At 45.3% G+C, this 21,438-nt stretch overlaps 2 protein-coding genes across 2 annotated transcripts; both read right to left on the bottom strand.

Annotated features, from left to right (window-relative positions):
* Positions 1 to 864: 864 nt before the first annotated feature.
* Positions 865 to 4,524, bottom strand: LOC109771701 (probable GTP diphosphokinase RSH3, chloroplastic). Its single transcript, XM_020330397.4, has 6 exons — positions 4,012 to 4,524; positions 3,704 to 3,889; positions 2,331 to 2,791; positions 1,952 to 2,110; positions 1,515 to 1,869; positions 865 to 1,408 (listed from the first exon to the last, which is right to left on the bottom strand). Exons 1-6 carry the CDS (start codon positions 4,381 to 4,383, stop codon positions 1,172 to 1,174), a joined length of 1,770 nt encoding a protein of 589 aa, XP_020185986.1. The 5' UTR covers positions 4,384 to 4,524; the 3' UTR covers positions 865 to 1,171.
* A 15,944-nt stretch (positions 4,525 to 20,468) lies between these two features.
* On the bottom strand, positions 20,469 to 21,183 carry LOC109771699 (large ribosomal subunit protein uL15x). Its single transcript, XM_020330396.4, has one exon. The coding sequence runs from the start codon at positions 21,082 to 21,084 to the stop codon at positions 20,647 to 20,649; it is 438 nt and encodes a 145-aa protein (XP_020185985.1). The 5' UTR covers positions 21,085 to 21,183; the 3' UTR covers positions 20,469 to 20,646.
* Positions 21,184 to 21,438: the final 255 nt, after the last annotated feature.

The following is a 21,438-nucleotide window of genomic DNA, read 5'->3' as shown; positions in this document are numbered from 1 at the left end:
AAAAATATACACCAAATGCTACACTATCTGTTATGATTCTATCAGTGCGGTCACCTAAACTTCAGACGATTTAGCTGCGCTGTCATATATGTATTCACAAGATCTGCTGGTCTACGGCTGTCAAGACTGCGAAACGGCGAGACGGTGATCAGACATTTGGTTGAGCTCCCTCATGTAGCCTCCAGATTTGCATGGAGTTGAAGGGATCAGCTCCAGCACGTCGCCCATCTTCAGCTCCTGGTTCAGGTTGTGCACAGCATGGCTGTTCAGCCTTAGGCTCAACTGCATGTCGTAGCTTGAAGCCCTCTTCAACAGGTCCAGTATTTTCGAATTTTGTGGGAGCTCTTGCACCGACATCTGAAGAAAACAAACATAGCAAATTCAGTTCTGCTGCTCTTCTAAATTAACACATTGCAACTTTAGTTAATCAGAAAGCACTTGAAATATTATGACGGTTCTCAACCTTTTCATTCTCCAGAAGTATCACTAGGATTGGTCCAGTGTGGTCACATTGTTTTGAATAGGAGAAAGGACAGCCATCAGAGTCACACGCACACATTTCCGTTGAGCAGCATATTTTTCAGAAATGCAAAAGCCATAGCCAATGTCTGAAGTATATAACTGAAACACTTATTATAGCATTTTTGTATATATTTTTTCCCTTTCACTTATGATTTTGCACCATCAGCAGTAAAGCACCCAGTCTTTTCGTTGTCTAGCTCGCTGAACAAAATATTTTCACAAATTCGCACTCCATAGCCAATGTCTGAATTAGAAGAGAACTCAAATCACTTATCACAGCCTTTCTGTTCTTTTTCTTTTTCACTTCTCATTTTGCATCTTAAGCAGTCAAGCTCACCGAGCAAAAAAATATTCACATGTAATTGCAAATTCATAGCCAATATCTGAACAAGTAGAAAACTGAAATCACTTAGCCTAACCATGTTCTATTTTCTCAATAGGTGTTTTAAAACTAAGAACAATTCCCGAGCTGTATCACGTACTATTTACAAGTTAACTTTTTTTGCTCTACTTGAACAAATGTATCAACAAAAATATACACCAAATGCTACACTATCTGTTATGATTCTATCAGTGCGGTCACCTAAACTTCAGACGATTTAGCTGCGCTGTCATATATGTATTCACAAGATCTGCTGGTCTACGGCTGTCAAGACTGCGAAACGGCGAGACGGTGATCAGACATTTGGTTGAGCTCCCTCATGTAGCCTCCAGATTTGCATGGAGTTGAAGGGATCAGCTCCAGCACGTCGCCCATCTTCAGCTCCTGGTTCAGGTTGTGCACAGCATGGCTGTTCAGCCTTAGGCTCAACTGCATGTCGTAGCTTGAAGCCCTCTTCAACAGGTCCAGTATTTTCGAATTTTGTGGGAGCTCTTGCACCGACATCTGAAGAAAACAAACATAGCAAATTCAGTTCTGCTGCTCTTCTAAATTAACACATTGCAACTTTAGTTAATCAGAAAGCACTTGAAATATTATGACGGTTCTCAACCTTTTCATTCTCCAGAAGTATCACTAGGATTGGTCCAGTGTGGTCACATTGTTTTGAATAGGAGAAAGGACAGCCATCAGAGTCAGAAGGGAAGGTGCATGTTGCCCTTGGGGAAGAACCAAGTCCAGGAGGCGAAGGGTGGTCTATGTGCAAAGTTTCACACTGCCATGTAACGACACATCTAACCCATTCAACCATTTCAGGCAGAGATGAAGAGCAGTTACGTACGCCTTCCTTGTATCTCCAATGTGCAGCGATTCCAAACTCTGCCTGCAAGTGCATGTCCGCAGTACGAATTTGGATCTCTAATGGGAGTGTTTCTTCACTGAGAACAACCGTGTGCAGCGATTGGTACCTACAAGTTAAGAAGCATCAAGTTAGCACCGTGACATACATTTTTTTTCTGCATAGCATAGCAATATTTTGCATGGTCGTACCCATTAGATTTGGGGCTGCTGACATAGTCTTTAAACTTCCCAGGAATTCTAGGCCACAAGTGATGGACAACTTCTAATGTGGTGAAGCAATCAGCTTTATTCTCGAGTATCACACGCACTCCATGTACATCATAGATTTCATCCATGTCCAGTTTTTTTCTGTAATAAAAAAGCAATCACATTAGCATGTTTAGTGGCATATGTCTCTCCGGCTAGCAAGGTTACTTCAAAGGTCATGATGAAGTCAGTGCAGGACTTATCTATTTTAGATAATGATTCATTTGACTTCATTAACAACACAACTAAAATGAAAGGCAAATCATTTGAAAAAAAAAATCTAGTAAAGACACCATAATGAAAACAGGACGCACGAGTTTACCTTGTCATCTTGCTGTAGATGCTGTATATGCTCTTGTGTCTCCCTGATATGGAACGATAGGATAGACCTCTCACCTGAAGGGCCTGTTCCAATCGCCTTATTGCAGCTGCAATCATATCTCTGTTGTAAAACTCATGAAGGTTGGATGACAGTTCCTCATATTGCTCTGGGTAAAGATGCTTGAAACACAGATTTTCAAGCTGCTCCTTCCAGTTCAAGATGCCCAATTGATTCGCCAATGGAGCAAATATCTCCAGTGTTTCCTTTGCAAAGCACTGCTGTTTGATCTTGGGCAATGAATCCAACGTCCTCATATTGTGTAGCCTATCAGCAAGTTTGATAAGCACTGCTCTCGCATCCTCCATTGCAAGGAAGACTGTACGCAATCTGTCAGCTTCATCAGTTCTGCTCGCCGTATCGTTTCTACGAGCCAGTTTGCTCAAATGACTTAGATTAGAAACCTGTCAAATATTCGACACAACTAAGTCAAGTCATTCCACAATGTCCTCAAACGGCCAGAGCACCCTTGTTGCCAAAAAATGGTGAAGCGCCCTAACATATTGCAGGTGTAATATTGATAAAGATGACCGACAAGGCGACAACATGTAGCAGAACAAACAACAGCCTTTCCCAAGTTCCAGATAATAAATGTGATATCATGAAAGAAGACGCATAAAATCACCAAAACGTGTGTCTGCTTTGATCTGGTAAACAGCGAGGAAGAAATTCTAAAATATACCAAAGCACAAGTCAATCCTAGGAGATGCCTACAGCCTACTTTAATAGAGGTGATGTTAACTTAATACCTAACTTAGATAAACATAAGATTTGTATTTGTTCTAGAAGCCCTATCAATAACGTAACAATCAATTATGGTCTGTCAGTCATAATCGCAAAAAATTATTTTAGCAAGGTAGCCAAACTAGCAACATCCACTTCTCCAAATGACGAAAAAGACAACACCGAGAAAGATGAAAATAAAAGAAGAGGGACCCACGCGGAAACATAACCATATAACTAATCAATTGTGACTATGACCTGATCCTTCGCCTAAAAAACTACGGCCTGATCCTGGACACTGGCACAGACTAAGTCATGCTCAGAAAATCATCTGTATATGCCGGTACGAATAATCTACCAGTGAAGAAGCTCTGAATTGCTACATTATCACTTTATCAGTACGGTGGAAACGGTGTAGCAGCAATGGCACCTTACTTTGGTTCGTTTCAGAAAATAATACTACCACACTAAGCGAGTTTTAACAGAGAAAAACAGTTCTACTGAATAGTTACATACTGTATCAGCGAGCCTGCTCGTCACATCCTAATGTCAGTTATATCCAGTACAGTAACTAGATAGATCCGAATTCTTACCCCCTTCACGAGGTCCGCAACGCCAGCACCGAATTGCTCGGAGATGGAGCCGTAATCCAGGCCTGCGTCGTCCACCGTGTCGTGCAACAGCCCCGCCGCGATAACCGGAGGGCCTGCGCCGAGCTCCGCGAGCAGCGCCGCCGTCTCCACGCAGTGCTGCAGGTAAGGGTCGCCGCTCGCGCGCATCTGCAGAAACCACCAAAACGCCCAGCCGAGAAACGCGGCCCGGTCACTTCAAATTTCAGACGTTCGACAAGCCACGCTGAAACGATGAGCAGACAGAGAGCGAGAGGGGCACGGTCGAGCACCTGGCCGCGGTGGGCCGCCTCCGCCGCGTAGTAGGCCCTCCTCACGAGCTCCTCGCGGAAGATAGCGTGCCGCGACTGCGCGCCGGCGAGCAGGGCGGCCGCGGCCGCGGAAGAAGCGGGGCCGACTTCCTCGCACCCCGCCACGGCAGCGCGGGCCCGCCTTGCGGACGGCGGGCGGGCATAGGGAGCCTCCCCTTGGTCGGAGGCGCGCGCGAAGGAGAGGGAAGGCGGGGTCCGGCACCGGGTCGCCCGCAGCTCGCCGGCGGCGGAGGCCGGGGCGCGGGGGAGGAGCTCCAGCGCGGCGTGGGGCTGCGGCGCCGAGAGGCGGTGGTGGGGCCGGCACTTGACGGAGCAAGCGACCGCCGCCGGCATGGCCGCTGGTTGCCTTGGCGAGTTGGAGTTCGGCGGAGGAAGAGGGGGAGTGGGGAGGTGGAGATTGGAGAAAGAGGCGTGGAAGAGAGCTCTAGTTGGGACGTTGGGCTCTTCGCGCGTGCTGGCGTGGTTATGAATAGTAAGCCTACTCGTGGGAAGATGGGTGGTCGTTTATTATTTTAGACCTCAAGTCGCCAAATCATTTGGGTTGGCTTGGCTTGCTAAATTTCGAACGAGGAAGTATTCCTTTTTCTCGAAAGCACGATTAAATTATGTGCCGTAGTTTTAGTTCTATAGAAGGCACATGATAAAATACAAGAATTCAATTCTGACAAACTCCCACCACATGCCGATGAGAGGCAAACACCACTCCAACTTACACGCACACAAAGAACTCCAACACAAAAGTATCTGTTCTAAATTGACCAACAAGAGCCGCGTCTCGACCAACGTTGGTCACCTCTAATGAGCAACAACTTCAAACGAACTTTTCTTGTCGACGGATCAACCAGTGTGTGGCATTAACCATCCTTGATTGCCTAAAAGAGTTGGCAGGTGGGTGGCAAGACGCGAACGGCCCTAAGAAAGTCATCATCTTGGAATCACCCACGACGGTGTACATAGTACCTTTAGGCCCTGACAAACAATTCAGAACAACGGCGAGTACCACAGGCAGGGCCGTCCAAGGGCCTGTGCGAGCTGTGCGCTGCCCCCAACTAGGGTCCATATACATATATGTATAGTCTGAAAATATTTCAGTTTTAGGCCTTCTTGGGCCTGGTCCGGAGCGATCCTCTTTCCCGTCGCGTGGATGAGGTAGATTGATCGATCGTAGACGAAACGACAGCCCCAGCGCAGTATGTTCCCTAACTTCCGCTTCCTATTCCTTCCCTGATCGCTTGGCTTCCATCTCACAATTGCTTTCCGACTGAATCGGCGGCTCGTCAGCGGCGATCGCATTTCAGCCTTGCAGGTTCAACGAGGCGACGGGCAAGAAGCAGAACTGCACGCGACTTTCGAGCGCTGGACGCCGCGCCGCCGACGGCCGGCCGACACTGCCGCGGTGCCGCCCAACAGGAAAGACCAACCGGTGTGGTGCCCTGCCCTCCCTGCTCCCTACGCTCTCCCCTTTTCTCTAATTTTGATACAAAAATATAAAGTTGTGTTAATATGTTTGGGGACGATTTTTTGTGTAGTCATTCAAGTTCAGAAGTAGTCACAGATTCAAGAATTTCAGTAGTTGCTCGTACTATCGTCCAAGTCCAAAATCAAGGTTCTATCTGATTGTAAGTTTTTCGAACTACTAGTACCTATACATGTCACAAGCTTATGTTTCATGTGAGCTCGTCAGTTCAAATAAATTTAAAGAGTATATATTTCATTGAAACAGAAACAATCATGCATTCTAGTTCTGGAAGAAAGTATGATTCTGGTGCCTTCAAGTGTAAGAAGAAACCGAAATTAGAAGAAGATGCTCAAATTCAAAGGGGTGCTCTTGATAAATATGTTGTGATAGTACCCCAAACTAATTCTGGAAATCATACTTCAGATGGTAATATTGATGATGGTCATGATGATAATGCAGTAGAGGTTGAGGTTGTCACTGCAGAAATTCATGAAGTTGATCATGGTCATGGTGATAATGCACAAGAGGATGAGGTTGCCGCTACAGAAATTGATGAAGGTAATGATGTCAATATTTTAGACGAAGATCATGATCCTAATATTTTGGATGACATGAATAATTCCGTTCAGCCTGATATATTTGATCCTAGAAATTGGGATGGACTTGATCCTAAAAAGATTGATATCTTGCTGCAAAAGGGTCCTAAAAGAGAAGATATTGAGTATGGTCCTTACGACAAGTTCTCTAGAAGGTTTTCTGCATTATCACTTAGTAGAATTCTCTCAAATGAAGAAAAGTTTGACAGAGAGTGGCTTGTGTACAACAACGGTCTCGACAAAGCATTTTGTTTTTGTTGCAAATTATTAAAAAGGGGGCATGTGATAGGACAGCTAGCAAATGAGGGTTTAAGTGACTGGATTCATCATGGGGCTAGAATAAAAGAGCATGAATCAAGTAGAGAGCATATCACAAATATGACTGCATGGTATGACTTCCGTCTCAGGATGCAGAAGAATGAAACAATTGATAAAGTTGCTCAGCGAGAACTTGAAAAGGAAAAGGAGCATTGGAGAAAAGTTTTGCTCAGGATTTTGTTGATTGTAAAATTTCTTGCAGAACATAATATAGCATTTCGTGGCAGCAATAGCAAGTTGTTGTTGGGGAACGTAGCAGAAATTCAAAATTTTCTACGCATCAATCTATGGAGTACTCTAGCAACGAGGGGAAGGGGAGTGGATCTACATACCCTTGTAGATCGCGATGCGGAAGCGTTGCAAGAACGCGGATGCGGGAGTCGTACTCGTAGCGATTCAGATCGCGGTTGATTCCGATCTAAGCACCGAAGAACGGTGCCTCCGCGTTCAACACACGTGCAGCCCGGTGACGTCTCCCACGCCTTGATCCAGCAAGGAGAGAGGGAGAGGTTGGGGAAGACTCCATCCAGCAGCAGCACGACGGCGTGGTGGTGGTGGAGGAGCGTGGCAATCCGCAGGGCTTCGCCAAGCACCGCGGGACAGGAGGAGGAGGGAGAGGGGTAGGGTTGCACCGAAAGAGAGACGTTCTCGTGTCTTGGGCAGCCCCAAAACCCCAATATATATAGGGGAGGGGGAGGGCTGCGCCCCCATCTAGGGTTCCCCCCCCCCCAAGGGGTGCGGCCAGCCCTAGATGGGGCTTGGGGGGCGGCCAAAGGGGGAGAGAGAGGGGGCGCCCCACTAGATGGGCCTTAGGCCCATCTGAGCCTAGGGTTTCCCCCTTCCCCCCTTTCCTGCGCCCTGGGCCTCTTGTGGGGGGCGCACCAGCCCACCTGGGGCTGGTCCCCTCCCACACTTGGCCCATGCAGCCCTCTGGGGCCGGTGGCCCCACTTGGTGGACCCCCGGGACCCTCCCGGTGGTCCCGGTACATTACCGATATCACCCGAAACTTTTCCGGTGACCAAAACAGGACTTCCCATATATAAATCTTTACCTCCGGACCATTCCGGAACTCCTCGTGACGTCCGGGATCTCATCCGGGACTCCGAACAACATTCGGTAACCACGTACAAACTTTCCCTATAACCCTAGCGTCATCGAACCTTAAGTGTGTAGACCCTACGGGTTCGGGAACCATGCAGACATGACCGAGACGTTCTCCGGTCAATAACCAACAGCGGGATCTGGATACCCATGTTGGCTCCCACATGTTCCACGATGATCTCATCGGATGAACCACGATGTCGGGGATTCAATCAATCCCGTATACAATTCCCTTTGTCTATCGGTATGTTACTTGCCCGAGATTCGATCGTCGGTATCCCTATACCTTGTTCAATCTCGTTACCGGCAAGTCTCTTTACTCGTTCCGTAACTCACATCATCCCGTGATCAACTCCTTGGTCACATTGTGCACATTATGATGATGTACTACCGAGTGGGCCCAGAGATACCTCTCCGTTTACACGGAGTGACAAATCCCAGTCTCGATTCGTGCCAACCCAACAGACACTTTCGGAAATACCTGTAGTGCACCTTTATAGCCACCCAGTTACGTTGTGACGTTTGGTACACCCAAAGCATTCCTACGGTATCCGGGAGTTGCACAATCTCATGGTCTAAGGAACTGATACTTGACATTAGAAAAGCTCTGAGCAAACGAACTACACGATCTTGTGCTAGGCTTAGGATTGGGTCTCGTCCATCACATCATTCTCCTAATGATGTGATCCCGTTATCAACGACATCCAATGTCCATGGTCAGGAAACCGTAACCATCTATTGATCAACGAGCTAGTCAACTAGAGGCTTACTAGGGACATGGTGTTGTCTATGTATCCACACATGTATCTGAGTTTCCTATCAATACAATTCTAGCATGGATAATAAACGATTAACATGAACAAGGAAATATAATAATAACCTATTTATTATTGCCTCTAGGGCATATTTCCAATAGTCTCCCACTTGCACTAGAGTCAATAATCTAGTCCACATCACCATGTGATTAGCACTCATAGGTCACATCACCATGTGACCAACATCCAAAGAGTTTACTAGAGTCAACAATCTAGTTCACATCACTATGTGATTAACACTCAATGAGTTCTGGTTTGATCATGCTATGCTTGTGAGAGAGGTTATTAGTCAACGGGTCTGAACCTTTCAGATCCGTGTGTGCTTTACGAATATCTATGTCATCTTGTGGATGCTACCACGTGCTACTTGGAGCCATTTCAAGTATCTGCTCTACTATACGAATCCGGTTTACTACTCAGAGTCATCCGGATTAGTGTCAAAGTTCGCATCGACGTAACCCTTTACGACGAACTCCTTTTCACCTCCATAATCGAGAAAATCCTTAGTCCACTAGATACTAAGGATAAGTTCGACCGCTGTCATGTGATCCATTCCCGGATCACTATTGTACCCCTTGACCGACTCATGGCAAGGCACACTTTATGTGCGGTACACAGCATAGCATACTGTAGAGCCTATGTCTAAAGCATAGGGGACGACCTTCGTCCTTTCTCTCTCTTCTGCTGTGGTCAGGTCTTGAGTCTTACTCAATACTCACACCTTGTAACACAGCCAAGAACTCCTTCTTTGCTGATCTATTTTGAACTCTTTCAAAATCATGTCAAGGTGTGCGTTCTTTGAAAGTATCATCAGGCGTCTTGATCTATCTCTATAGATCTTGATGCCCAATATGTAAGCAGCTTTATCCAGGTCTTCCTTTGAAAAACTCCTTTCAAACAACCCTTTATGCTTTCCAGAAATATTACATCATTTCGGATCAACAATATGTCATTCACATATACTTATCAGAAATGCTGTAGCGCTCCCACTCACTTTATTGTAAATACAAGTTTCTAACAAACTTTGTATAAACCCAAAAACTTTGATCACTCCATCAAAGCGTATATTCTGACTCCGAGATGCTTGCTCTAGTCCATGGAAGGATCGCTGGAGCTAGCATACCTATTAGCATCCTTAGGATCGACAAAACCTTTCTGATTGTATCACATACAACCTTTCCTTACGAAAACTGGTAAGGAAACTTGTTTTGACATCCATCTGCCAGATTTCATAAATGCAGCTAATGCTAACGTGATTCCGACGGACTTAAGCATCGCTACGGATGAGAAAATCTCATTGTAGTCAACTCCTTGAACTTGTGGAAATACTCTTTGCCACAAGTTGAGCTTCATAGACGGTAACATTACCGTCCACGTCCGTCTTCTTCTCAAAGATCCATTTATCTAGGATTTCATGGCTTCTAACCATTTGTCGGAATATGGGCCCACCATCGCTTCTCCATAGCTCGTAGGTTCAGTATTGTCCAACAACATGATATCTCAGACAGGATCATGTACCACTCTGAAGTAGCACGCATCCTCGTCGTCCTACGAGGTTTGGTAGTGACTTGATCCGAAGTTTCATGATCACTATCATAAGCTTCCACTTCAATTGGTGTAGGTGCCACAGGAACAACTTCCTGTGCCCTGCTACACACTAGTTGAAGCGACGGTTCAATAACCTTGTCAAGTCTCCACCATCCTCCCACTCAATTCTTTCGAGAGAAACTTTTCCTCGAGAAAGGACTCGTTTCTAGAAGCAATTACTTTTGCTTCCAGATCTGAAATAGGAGGTATACCCAACTGTTTTGGGTTTTCTATGAAGATGCATTTATCCGCTTTGGGTTCGAGCTTATCAGCCTGAAACATTTTTTTCACATAAGCGTCGCAGCCCCAAACTTTTAAGAAACGACAACTTAGGTTTCTCTAAACGGTGTCGTCTCAACGGAATTGCGTGGTGCCCCTTTTAAAGTGAATGCGGTTGTCTCTAATGCCTAACCCATAAACGATAGTGGTAATTCGATAAGAGACATCATGGTATGCACCATATCCAATAGGGTGTAGTTATGATGTTCGGACACACCATCACACTATGGTGTTCCAGGCGGTATTAATTGTGAAACACTTTCCACAATGTCTTAACTGTGTGCCAAACTCGTAACTCAGATACTCATCTCTATGATCATATCACAGACATTTTATCCTCTTGTCACGACGATCTTCAACTTCACTCTGAAATTACTTGAACCTTTCAATAATTCAGACTTGTGTTTCATCAAGCAAATACACTCAGCATCTACTCAAACCATCTGTGAAGTAAGAACATAATGATATCCACTGCATGCCTTAGCACTCATTGGACTGCTTACATCAAAATGTATTACTTCCAATAAGTTGCTCTCTTGTTCCATCTTACTGAAAACGAGGCCTTTCAGTCATCTTGCCCATGTGGTATGATTTGCATGTCTCAAGTGATTCAAAATCAAGTGAGTCCAAACGATCCATCTGCATGGAGTTTCTTCATGCATATATACCAATAGACATGGTTCGCATGTCTCAATCTTTTCAAAACCGAGTGAGTCCAAAGATCCATCTACATGGAGCTTCTTCATGCGTTCTATACCAATATGACTCAAATGGCAGTGCCACAAGTATGTGGAACTATCATTACTATTTTATATCTTTTGGCACGAACATGTGTATCACTACGATCGAGATTCATTTTAGGTGCAAGACCATTGAAGGTATTATTCAAATAAACAGAGTAACCATTATTCTCCTTAAATGAATAACCGTATTGCGATAAACATAATCCAATCATGCTCAACGCAAACATCAAATCTCGATGGTAGAGGGAGCATGCGATGCTTGATCACATCAACCTTGGAAACACTTCCAACACATATCGTCATCTCACCTTTAGCTAGTCTCCGTTTATTCCGCAGCTTTTATTTCGTGTTACTAACACTTAGCAACCGAACTGGTATCTAATACCCTGGTGCTGCTAGGAGGTACACATTCATATAATGTATATCCAATATACTTCTGTCGATCTTGCCTGCCTTCTCATCTACCAAGTATCTAGGGTAGTCCTGCTTCAGTGACTGTTCCCCTCATTACAGAAGCACTTAGTCTCGGGTTTGGGTTCAACCTTGGGATTCTTCACTAGAGCAGCAAACGACTTGTTGTTTCATGAAGTATCCCTTTTGCCCTTGCCCTTCTTAAACTAGTGGTTTTACTAACCATCAACAATTGATGCTCCTTCTTGATTTCTACTCTCGCGGTGTCAAACATCGCGAATAGCTCAAGGATCATCATAACTATCCCTGATATGTTATAGTTCATCACGAAGCTCTACTAGCTTGGTGGCAGTGACTATGGAGAACTATCACTATCTCATCTGGGAGATTAACTCCCACTCAATTCAAGCGATTGTGGTACTCAGACAATCTGAGCACATGCTCAACGATTGAGCTTTTTTTCCCCTTAGTTTGCAGGCTTAAGAAACTTGTCAGAGGTCTCATACCTCTTGACGTGGGCACTAGTCTGAAATCCCGATTTCAGTCTTCGGAACATCTCATATGTTCTGCGACGTTTCAAAAAACGTCTTTGGTGCCACAATTCTAAACCGTTAGCATTACGCACTGAACTATCACGTAGTCATCAAAACGTGTATGTCAGATGTTTCGCAACATCTACAGACGACGCTGAGGTTCATCACACCGAGCGGTGCATTAAGGACATAAGCCTTCTGTGCAGCAATGAGGACAATCCTCAGTTTACGGACCCAGTCCGCATAATTGCTACTATTAACTTTCAACTAAATTTTCTCTAGGAACATATCTTAAACAATAGAACTAAGGCGTATGACATAATTTGCAAAGATCTTTTGACTATGTTCATGATAATGAAGTTCATCTGATTATGAACTCCCACTCAGATAGACATCCCTCTAGTTATCTAAGTGATACATGATCCGAGTCAAACTAGGCCGTGTCCGATCATCACGTGAGACGGACTAGTCATCATCGGTGAACATCTCCATGTTGATCGTATCTACTATACGACTCATGTTCGACCTTTCGGTCTCTTGTGTTCCGAGGCCATGTCTGTACATGCTAGGCTCGTCAAGTCAACCTAAGTGTTTTGCATGTGTTCCGAGGCCATGTCTGTACATGCTAGGCTCGTCAACACCCGTTGTATTCGAACGTTAGAATCTATCACACCCGATCATCACGTGGTGCTTCGAAACAACGAACCTTCTCAACGGTGCACAGTTAGGGGGAACACTTTCTTGAAATTTTAGTGAGGGATCATCTTATTTATGCTACCGTCGTTCTAAGCAAATAAGATGTAAACATGATAAACATCACATGCAATCAAATAGTGACATGATATGGCCAATATCATTTTGCTCCTTTGATCTCCATCTTCGGGGCACCATGATCGTCTTTGTCACCGACATGACACCATGATCTCCATCATTGTGTCTTCATGAAGTTGTCACGCCAACGATTACTTCTACTTCTATGGCTAACGCGCTTAGCAATAAAGTAAAGTAATTTACATGGCGTTATTCAATGACACGCAGGTCATACAAAAAATAAAGACAACTCCTATGGCTCCTGCCGGTTGTCATACTCATCGACATGCAAGTCGTGATTCCTATTACAAGAATATGATCAATCTCATACATCACATATATCATTCATCACATCTTCTGGCCATATCACATCACATAGCACATGCTGCAAAAACAAGTTAGACGTCCTCTAATTGTTGTTGCAAGTTTTTACGTGGCTTGTATAGGTTTCTAGCAACAACGTTTCTTACCTACGTAAAACCACAACGTGATATGCCAATTTCTATTTACCCTTCATAAGGACCCTTTTCATCGAATCCGTTCCGACTAAAGTGGGAGAGACAGACACCCGCTAGCCACCTTATGCAACTAGTGCATGTCAGTCGGTGGAACCTGTCTCACGTAAGCGTACGTGTAAGGTCGGTCCGGGCCGCTTCATCCCACAATGCCGCCGAAACAAGATAAGACTAGTAGCGGCAAGAAGAATTGGCAACATCTACGCCCACAACTACTTTGTGTTCTACTCGTGCATAGAAACTACGCATAGACCTAGCTCATGATGCCACTGTTGGGGAACGTAGCAGAAATTCAAAATTTTCTACGCATCACCAAGATCAATCTATGGAGTACTCTAGCAACGAGGGGAAGGGGAGTGGATCTACATACCCTTGTAGATCGCGATGCGGAAGCGTTGCAAGAATGCGGATGCGGGAATCGTACTCGTAGCGATTCAGATCGCGGTTGATTCCGATCTAAGCACCGAAGAACGGTGCCTCCGCGTTCAACACACGTGCAGCCCGGTGACGTCTCCCACGCCTTGATCCAGCAAGGAGAGAGGGAGAGGTTGGGGAAGACTCCATCCAGCAGCAGCACGACGGCGTGGTGGTGGTGGAGGAGCGTGGCAATCCCGCAGGGCTTCGCCAAGCACCGCGGGAGAGGAGGAGGAGGGAGAGGGGTAGGGCTACACCGAAAGAGAGACGTTCTCGTGTCTTGGGCAGCCCCAAAACCCCAATATATATAGGGGAGGGGGAGGGCTGCGCCCCCATCTAGGGTTCCCCCCCCCCAAGGGGTGCGGCCAGCCCTAGATGGGGCTTGGGGGGCGGCCAAAGGGGGAGAGAGAGGGGGCGCCCCACTAGATGGGCCTTAGGCCCATCTGAGCCTAGGGTTTCCCCCTTCCCCCCTTTCCTGCGCCCTGGGCCTCTTGTGGGGGGGCGCACCAGCCCACCTAGGGCTGGTCCCCTCCCACACTTGGCCCATGCAGCCCTCTGGGGCCGGTGGCCCCACTTGGTGGACCCCCGGGACCCTCCCGGTGGTCCCGGTACATTACCGATATCACCCGAAACTTTTTCGGTGACCAAAACAGGACTTCCCATATATAAATCTTTACCTCCGGACCATTCCGGAACTCCTCGTGATGTCCGGGATCTCATCCGGGACTCCGAACAACATTCGGTAACCACGTACAAACTTTCCCTATAACCCTAGCGTCATCGAACCTTAAGTGTGTAGACCCTACGGGTTCGGGAACCATGCAGACATGACCGAGACGTTCTCCGGTCAATAACCAACAGCGGGATCTGGATACCCATGTTGGCTCCCACATGTTCCACGATGATCTCATCGGATGAACCACGATGTCGGGGATTCAATCAATCCCGTATACAATTCCCTTTGTCTATCGGTATGTTACTTGCCCGAGATTCGATCGTCGGTATCCCTATACCTTGTTCAATCTCGTTACCGGCAAGTCTCTTTACTCGTTCCGTAACTCACATCATCCCGTGATCAACTCCTTGGTCACATTGTGCACATTATGATGATGTCCTACCGAGTGGGCCCAGAGATACCTCTCCGTTTACACGGAGTGACAAATCCCAGTCTCGATTCGTGCCAACCCAACAGACACTTTCGGAAATACCTGTAGTGCACCTTTATAGCCACCCAGTTACGTTGTGACGTTTGGTACACCCAAAGCATTCCTACGGTATCCGGGAGTTGCACAATCTCATGGTCTAAGGAACTGATACTTGACATTAGAAAAGCTCTGAGCAAACGAACTACACGATCTTGTGCTAGGCTTAGGATTGGGTCTCGTCCATCACATCATTCTCCTAATGATGTGATCCCGTTATCAACGACATCCAATGTCCATGGTCAGGAAACCGTAACCATCTATTGATCAACGAGCTAGTCAACTAGAGGCTTACTGGGGACATGGTGTTGTCTATGCATCCACACATGTATCTGAGTTTCCTATCAATACAATTCTAGCATGGATAATAAACGATTATCATGAACAAGGAAATATAATAATAACCTATTTATTATTGCCTCTAGGGCATATTTCCAACAGTTGTACCAAGAGAGCAATGGGAATTTCCTAGGACTGGTTGAATTGTTGGCTGAATTTGACCCAGTTATCAAAGAGCATGTTGACCGCATCACCAATGATAAAATTCTTGATCACTACCTCGGCCCTTCTATACAGAATGAGTTAATAAATATGCTCGCTATTGCCATTCGGTCTAGAATCATTGAAAAGGTAAAGGAAGCAAAATATTTCTCAGTTATTCTTGATTGTACTCCTGATGCAAGCCACCAAGAGCAGATGCCTTTGATAATTATGTAGATGCATCGAAGAATCTTTTTTAGGCTTTTTGGAGGTGAATGATACCACTGGGCAAGGTTTGTTTAATGTTCTAGAGGAGGAGTTGAATAATCTTAGCCTTGATGTGGACAATGTGAGAGGACAGGGTTATGATAATGGGTCAAATATGAAATGAAACAATAAAGGGGTACAAAACAAATTTCTGGAAAAAAAATCCAAGGGCATTTTATTTAGCTTGTGGTTGTCATAGTCTAAATCTGGCACTGTGCGATATGGCGAAGTCTTGCCATAAAGCAACACACTTCTTTGGAGTTATACAACGCATCTATACAATATTTGCTAATTCGACTAAACGATGGCAAATTCTCAAAGATAACTTAAAGAAGTTGACTGTCAAGTCATTGTCATCTACTCGTTGGGAGAGTCATGTTGAGAGTGTTAAGGCTATATGGATTCAAATGCCAGAAATAAGGGAGGCTTTACTACAAGTGGTTGAAACTGATAAGGATCCATTGACAAGTAGTGAAGCACAATCATTGGCAGAAAATGAACTTGGTGGTTTTGAATTTGTAGTGTCAATAATTATCAGGTATGATATATTATCCGCAGTTAATTTGGTCAGCAAGCAGCTACAATCGAAGGACATGCTTATTGATATTGCAATTGAGTCTATACAGGGTCTGCTTTCATTTTTCAAGAAGTATAGAGAAATTGGCTTTTCAAAAGCATTGGAAGCTGCAAAAGAAATTGCACATGAGATGGATATTCATCTAGAGTTCCGCACCAAGCAGAAAATCAAAAGAAGAAGACAATTCGATGAGGGCGCAGATGATGCATCTATTGTTTCACAATCTACAGAGGAGTCATTTAGGGTCAATTATTTTCTGGAAGTGGTCGATCAAGCTATAGTTTCACTTACCAGGAGGTTTGAGCAATATCAGGGGTATGAAAAAACTTTTGGTTTCTTATTTACTTCAGATAGGCTGCGATCTTTGGATCATAAGAGTTTGTTGGCTGCTTGTGTTAATCTTGAGGATGCCCTTAAGAGTGGAGAACACAAAGACATTGATGGAGCTGAATTGTTTTACGAGTTAATTTTCATCCAGGATTTAGTTAAGAAATCTATGGGCCATGTTGATATTCTTGAGATTCTGATGAAGCGCCCCTTCTATCCTAATGCTATTATTGCGTACAGGATTTTGTTAACCATTCCTGTAACTATTGCAACTGCAGTAAGGAGCTTCTCTAAACTCAAGTTGTTGAAATCCTATTTGCGTTCAACTATGACACAAGAAAGACTCAATGGTTTGGCAACAATAGCACTTGAAAATGATGCTTGGAGAAGATTAAATATGAAGATGTAATTGAAGATTTCATTTCAAGGAACACAAGACGGATGACACTTTTCAATAGAGCATGAGGTCAGTTTATTGGTTTTAGTATTTCGCATTGATACTTTAGTATATTCTAAGCATTGTATGAAATAACATAAATTTTAATTACATAATTAGGTGATTATGCTTGCGTATTTGCATTTTTTTTAATTTAGGGCCCCATTTTTCTTTTCGCACCGGGGCCCCGAATTCCTGGAGATGGCCCTGACCACAGGAAAGCAAACTAGGACCTCCAAGTCGTGCCTCCAAAAGCAATGATCCCAACAGAAGAACGACATCAAGGATGCCGTCATCACCGATCCGGATCCGAACCTAGGCTTTTGCCCAGAGACAACCAATCAAGTGAGAAAGAGTGAGGTGTCGACACACCACAGCAACATCTCCAAGGCGCTATCTCCAAAAAAAGCAACGCCTTCAAGGAGGGGAAACGACACCCACAGGGGGCCGTCACGGGTGGCACCAGCCAAAGACGAGCAAGATTTTCATCCGAATTGTCACAAACCTATCCCTGCCCATCGGAATGTGGTACACCATCATTAGACATGATACTTTATATTAGACATGTAATGTTCATAAGCATGTGAAATTATGTAGTTCAAAGTCATATTCATTTCTGCTTCGGGGCTCCACCGACCGTAATTACCTAACCTGATTCACTCGTCCTTACATCTCGCAACGAACTCTAAAGCCCTAAGCCGCCACCAACGTTACGCTCTCGCTGCTGCCAAAGTCCATCGTCGAGCAAAACCCATGTGGCATCTGCGGTGCGGGATGATCTGTTCACATGGAGTTCATGCGACCGGGTTGGCCGGATGCGGCAGATCAAGGCTGGTGATAGCGGTTGATTTGTGTTCGAGCGGCGGCAATTCTCAACCGAGGACACTTACAGGCGGTGCTACCTGCACCGACGGCATACAGGGTCCTAGATGGCGTTTGGCTCGACCTCTGGCTCATATTTGGCTTACAGCGGCATAAGCGTCTTGGTTTTTATTTAGCCTGGTTTTAAAATTCTCTGTGTGTTAGTCGAGGCCGCGGGGCGACGACGTTGCCCGGTTTAGAAATAATGGCCTGCCCGTCCTATCCATGTTCCATCGGTGCACTTAGTGCCCGTGGAGGGCGCATGAAGGTATTTGTTCATCGGAGTATTTAAATGTTCTTTTCAACGTTTTCTATAAGGGCAAGTAAGATAGTCTTATATCAAACCCGTCACGTAATCTAAATAAAAAATAAAAAAATACATGGCACTAGTCTTTTCTTTGATAACTAAATATTTCTAAATATGTGGCGAGGGGTGATAGATATTATTGCTAAGAGATTCTATCCTAATTAAGAAAAAATACAACCTTTTTCTTATTAATTATTATCTCTCGTTAAGCTCACCAATCCTAAGATATCATCGTTATACAGAAAATTCTGAATTCCTCCACCCAACAACCGTGAGACATGTTCCTTCTGTCCACGTACCACGGAAGTGATATGCATCAACGTGAGGGTGCCTCGTGCTTAAACGTGCCACTTCCCCCGTGTCACGGAGGGCCGCATACGACGGGGCGGGGCGCACGCATGTCAAACGGAGGGTTCCTTGTGCGTGTGGACGAGGGATCGCTTGCCGATTGGGCAAAGCAGGCATTGGCGGCACGGACCAACAGCTGATGCGTTTGTTCTACTCACCGTCTCGTGTCACGGCGCCAATGTTTCTTTCGATCGATGGCAACGGGCCGGAGAAAATGACCCAAAAACTCGCTTGTCAATCAACTGAAACTGATGGATGTTGTGCCTCCGATGGCCGGCAGAGTGGTGGAATACTAGAGGGCACGGGAGTCAGTTGTGCACAACAGATTCAGGCGACGTGCGTGGGCAAACAAATTAAGGGAGCGGCAAATGTATCAACACCATCTGTACTGATATGGTACTTATGGAAGCTGTATCAACACCATTGTAGGTATATGATACTTCCGATGCAATACAAAAGCGACGGCTTCATTTAAAATTTCATTGCACCAAATCTATACAAACCACAATTTTCAAAGAAACAGACTATTTGATTCGCGGGATTCTGGAAACACAGGAAATACGAAATACGTAGAATTGAATTGTCATGCTCATCTCAATCCCGGTCGTTTGAGTGCATCATACGAAAAACAAAGGCAAAGGACTATTTAAAAAGGTTCATATCGATCCTAGAAATCCTATGGGAAGTAGTACAAATAAACCCTATTAGGATTCAATCATCTGAATCAAACAACCAACGGAGAAAAAATCCCTTGGAACTCAAATAATCCAAAATTCCTATAAAATCCTTTGAAACAAAGGAGCCCTAAAGATCAATCGAGCAACAAGCAAACACAACAAACATGATTCCACAAGTAACACCTACAAAGATAATATGAACATCTAGCTATTTTAGCAAAGAGGCAAATGAATATACATACACAGAAAAGCACGTTTGGATAGTTTCAATTGCTTTGCAAGCACCGATTAAGAACTTCAACATATTAAGACAACACAATGGCTTAACACGTCATGTTTCTTGAAGTCAGGATGTGGCACTAAACAAGCCAAATAGAGTAAAATTAAAAAGATAAAACCTAACACTGCAAGAGCCTGTCCAAAGGTAGGACTATTGACAGGAAAATTTGCTGGCACAACTATATGGGCGAACAGATGTATGACTACATGAACCTGAACATACGGAGTAGTCTATAAACATCCGAACGAAACTAGCAGAAACGTAATCTTGTACTAATGCACTCTGGGAAATACAGTAACAAATGCTTGAATAACAAAGCTCAACAGATAAAACAGGTGGTCAAGTGCCACAGCAAGCAAAAACAAATAAAACACTCCTAAAGAATTAACATCTTTGTTCTAGCAAAAACGAAGTAGACAGAAGGGATCAAAGGAAGATTGCTCAAAGAACAAGTAGCCCTTTCAGCAAAGATGCAAATGGATGTCAGTACTTCACTCAACAGCACAACAATGACAGCACGATAGCTTACTCCCAGGTGTTTATTTAACTATTGAGGTTGCACTAAACTAGTGTAAATTTAAAAGGAAGATGCAATCTGCAAGTACCTGCTAGAAATTCCAAAGATAAATACTAGTACAAGAGGGAAATTTGCTGGCCCAACTAGCTCCTGGGCAACACTAGGACCCAGATCATGTTAACTAGTATGGCTACAAACAACCTCTTACAGACATAAACTTCAATGTAATCAACAAGCAAATCACTATCATACAATTCATAGTTAACTATGACTGCAAGAAATACTACAAATCCTGTAGTAATGCACTATGACAAGTAACAGAATAGGCATAAGGTATCAGTAAATCAGTAAAGACAAAGATCAAACAAAGCATAAACAATAGTTGATATAAACTGGCAGTGCAAATCTCACATGACTAGCAGGCACAGAATCACAGTTAACATGACTAGCAGGCATAGAATCTTAATAGTGATGCACCATGCAAAATAACAGTATATGCATTAGGGGTCGATAACGATTAACACAGATCAAACGAAGCATAAATAGGAGCACAGATATGGATAACTCGTCTGATATAAACTGGCATAACATAGCGCAAAATTCTCATAAGATGTTGGTTTACCACACAGGAACCAGGATAACAAACTAACGATGTCTTTTTCAACACAAATTGCTGGTACGGGAAACAACTAATAGTTCAGATATAGATCTCGGGGCACGGTCGGGAACAGAACCCTAGGCAACGAGCACGACTGCGCCGCCGGCGGCCTTGATCTTCTTTTCGGCGATCTTGGAGATGAGCTTGGCCTTGACGACGATGGGCTTCTCCGGCAGCATCCCCTTGCCGAGCACCTTGAAGTAGCCGAACTGCGAGACGTCGACCACGGGGGCCTTGTCGCCGCCGGCCTCCGCCGCCTTGTCGGACGGAACCATGGACCAGAGCCTCTCGACGTTGACCGTCGGTGTGTAGAACCTGTTGCTGAGCTTGTGGAAGTAGCGCATACCGACCTTGCCGAAGTAGCCGGGATGGTACTTGTCGAAGAGGATGCGGTGGTGGTGCATGCCTCCGGCGTTACCGCGGCCTCCGGGATGCTTGCGGTGCTTGCCCACACGCCCGTGCCCGGCGGACACGTGGCCGCGCTTCTTCCGGTTCTTCTTGAAGCGGGTCGTCATCGCCGCCGCTCGCTCGCTCGCCGCCGCCGCGGGCTTACCTTGGAGGAGAGGGGTCGGGACGGGTGGGGTGGAGGCGGAGGTGTGTGGGAGGGAACCCTTGCGGGTGGGAATGGAAGGACTTATAAGGCTGGTGCGTGGGGCGTCGACCGTCGGATGGGGGATTGGGTGGTTCAGGCCGTTGGATGTAGGTTCCTAGGGTTTTGCTTTGGTGCGGCCGAGAGGGGGAGGGCTATGGGCTGGGCCTGGCTTCGGTGATAGGCTGGACCGATGGCCCGTGCCCTGGGTCTCGGGTGCTATATTGGGCTTTCGGCCTAATCTATAGCGAGACGTGTTACCATTTCTCGCTGCTCCCCT

Source organism: Aegilops tauschii, chromosome 2, assembly GCF_002575655.3.
Source record: "Aegilops tauschii subsp. strangulata cultivar AL8/78 chromosome 2, Aet v6.0, whole genome shotgun sequence".
NCBI classification, from domain to species: domain Eukaryota; kingdom Viridiplantae; phylum Streptophyta; class Magnoliopsida; order Poales; family Poaceae; genus Aegilops; species Aegilops tauschii.
Note: the sequence above shows the minus strand (reverse complement) of the source record. Positions and strands in the feature narration are given on the sequence as shown.

Bases quoted from the DNA above. Each gene is read 5' to 3' on its own strand.
- LOC109771701 (XM_020330397.4), bottom strand. From the start codon at position 4,383: ATGCCGGCGGCGGTCGCTTGCTCCGTCAAGTGCCGGCCCCACCACCGC. The intron at 2,792-3,703 runs GTAAGAATTCGG...AATATTTGACAG, and splicing joins TTGCGGACCTCGTGAAGGGG to GTTTCTAATCTAAGTCATTT. The intron at 2,111-2,330 runs GTAAACTCGTGC...TTTTTATTACAG, and splicing joins ATCTACAGCAAGATGACAAG to AAAAAAACTGGACATGGATG.
- LOC109771699 (XM_020330396.4), bottom strand. From the start codon at position 21,084: ATGACGACCCGCTTCAAGAAGAACCGGAAGAAGCGCGGCCACGTGTCC.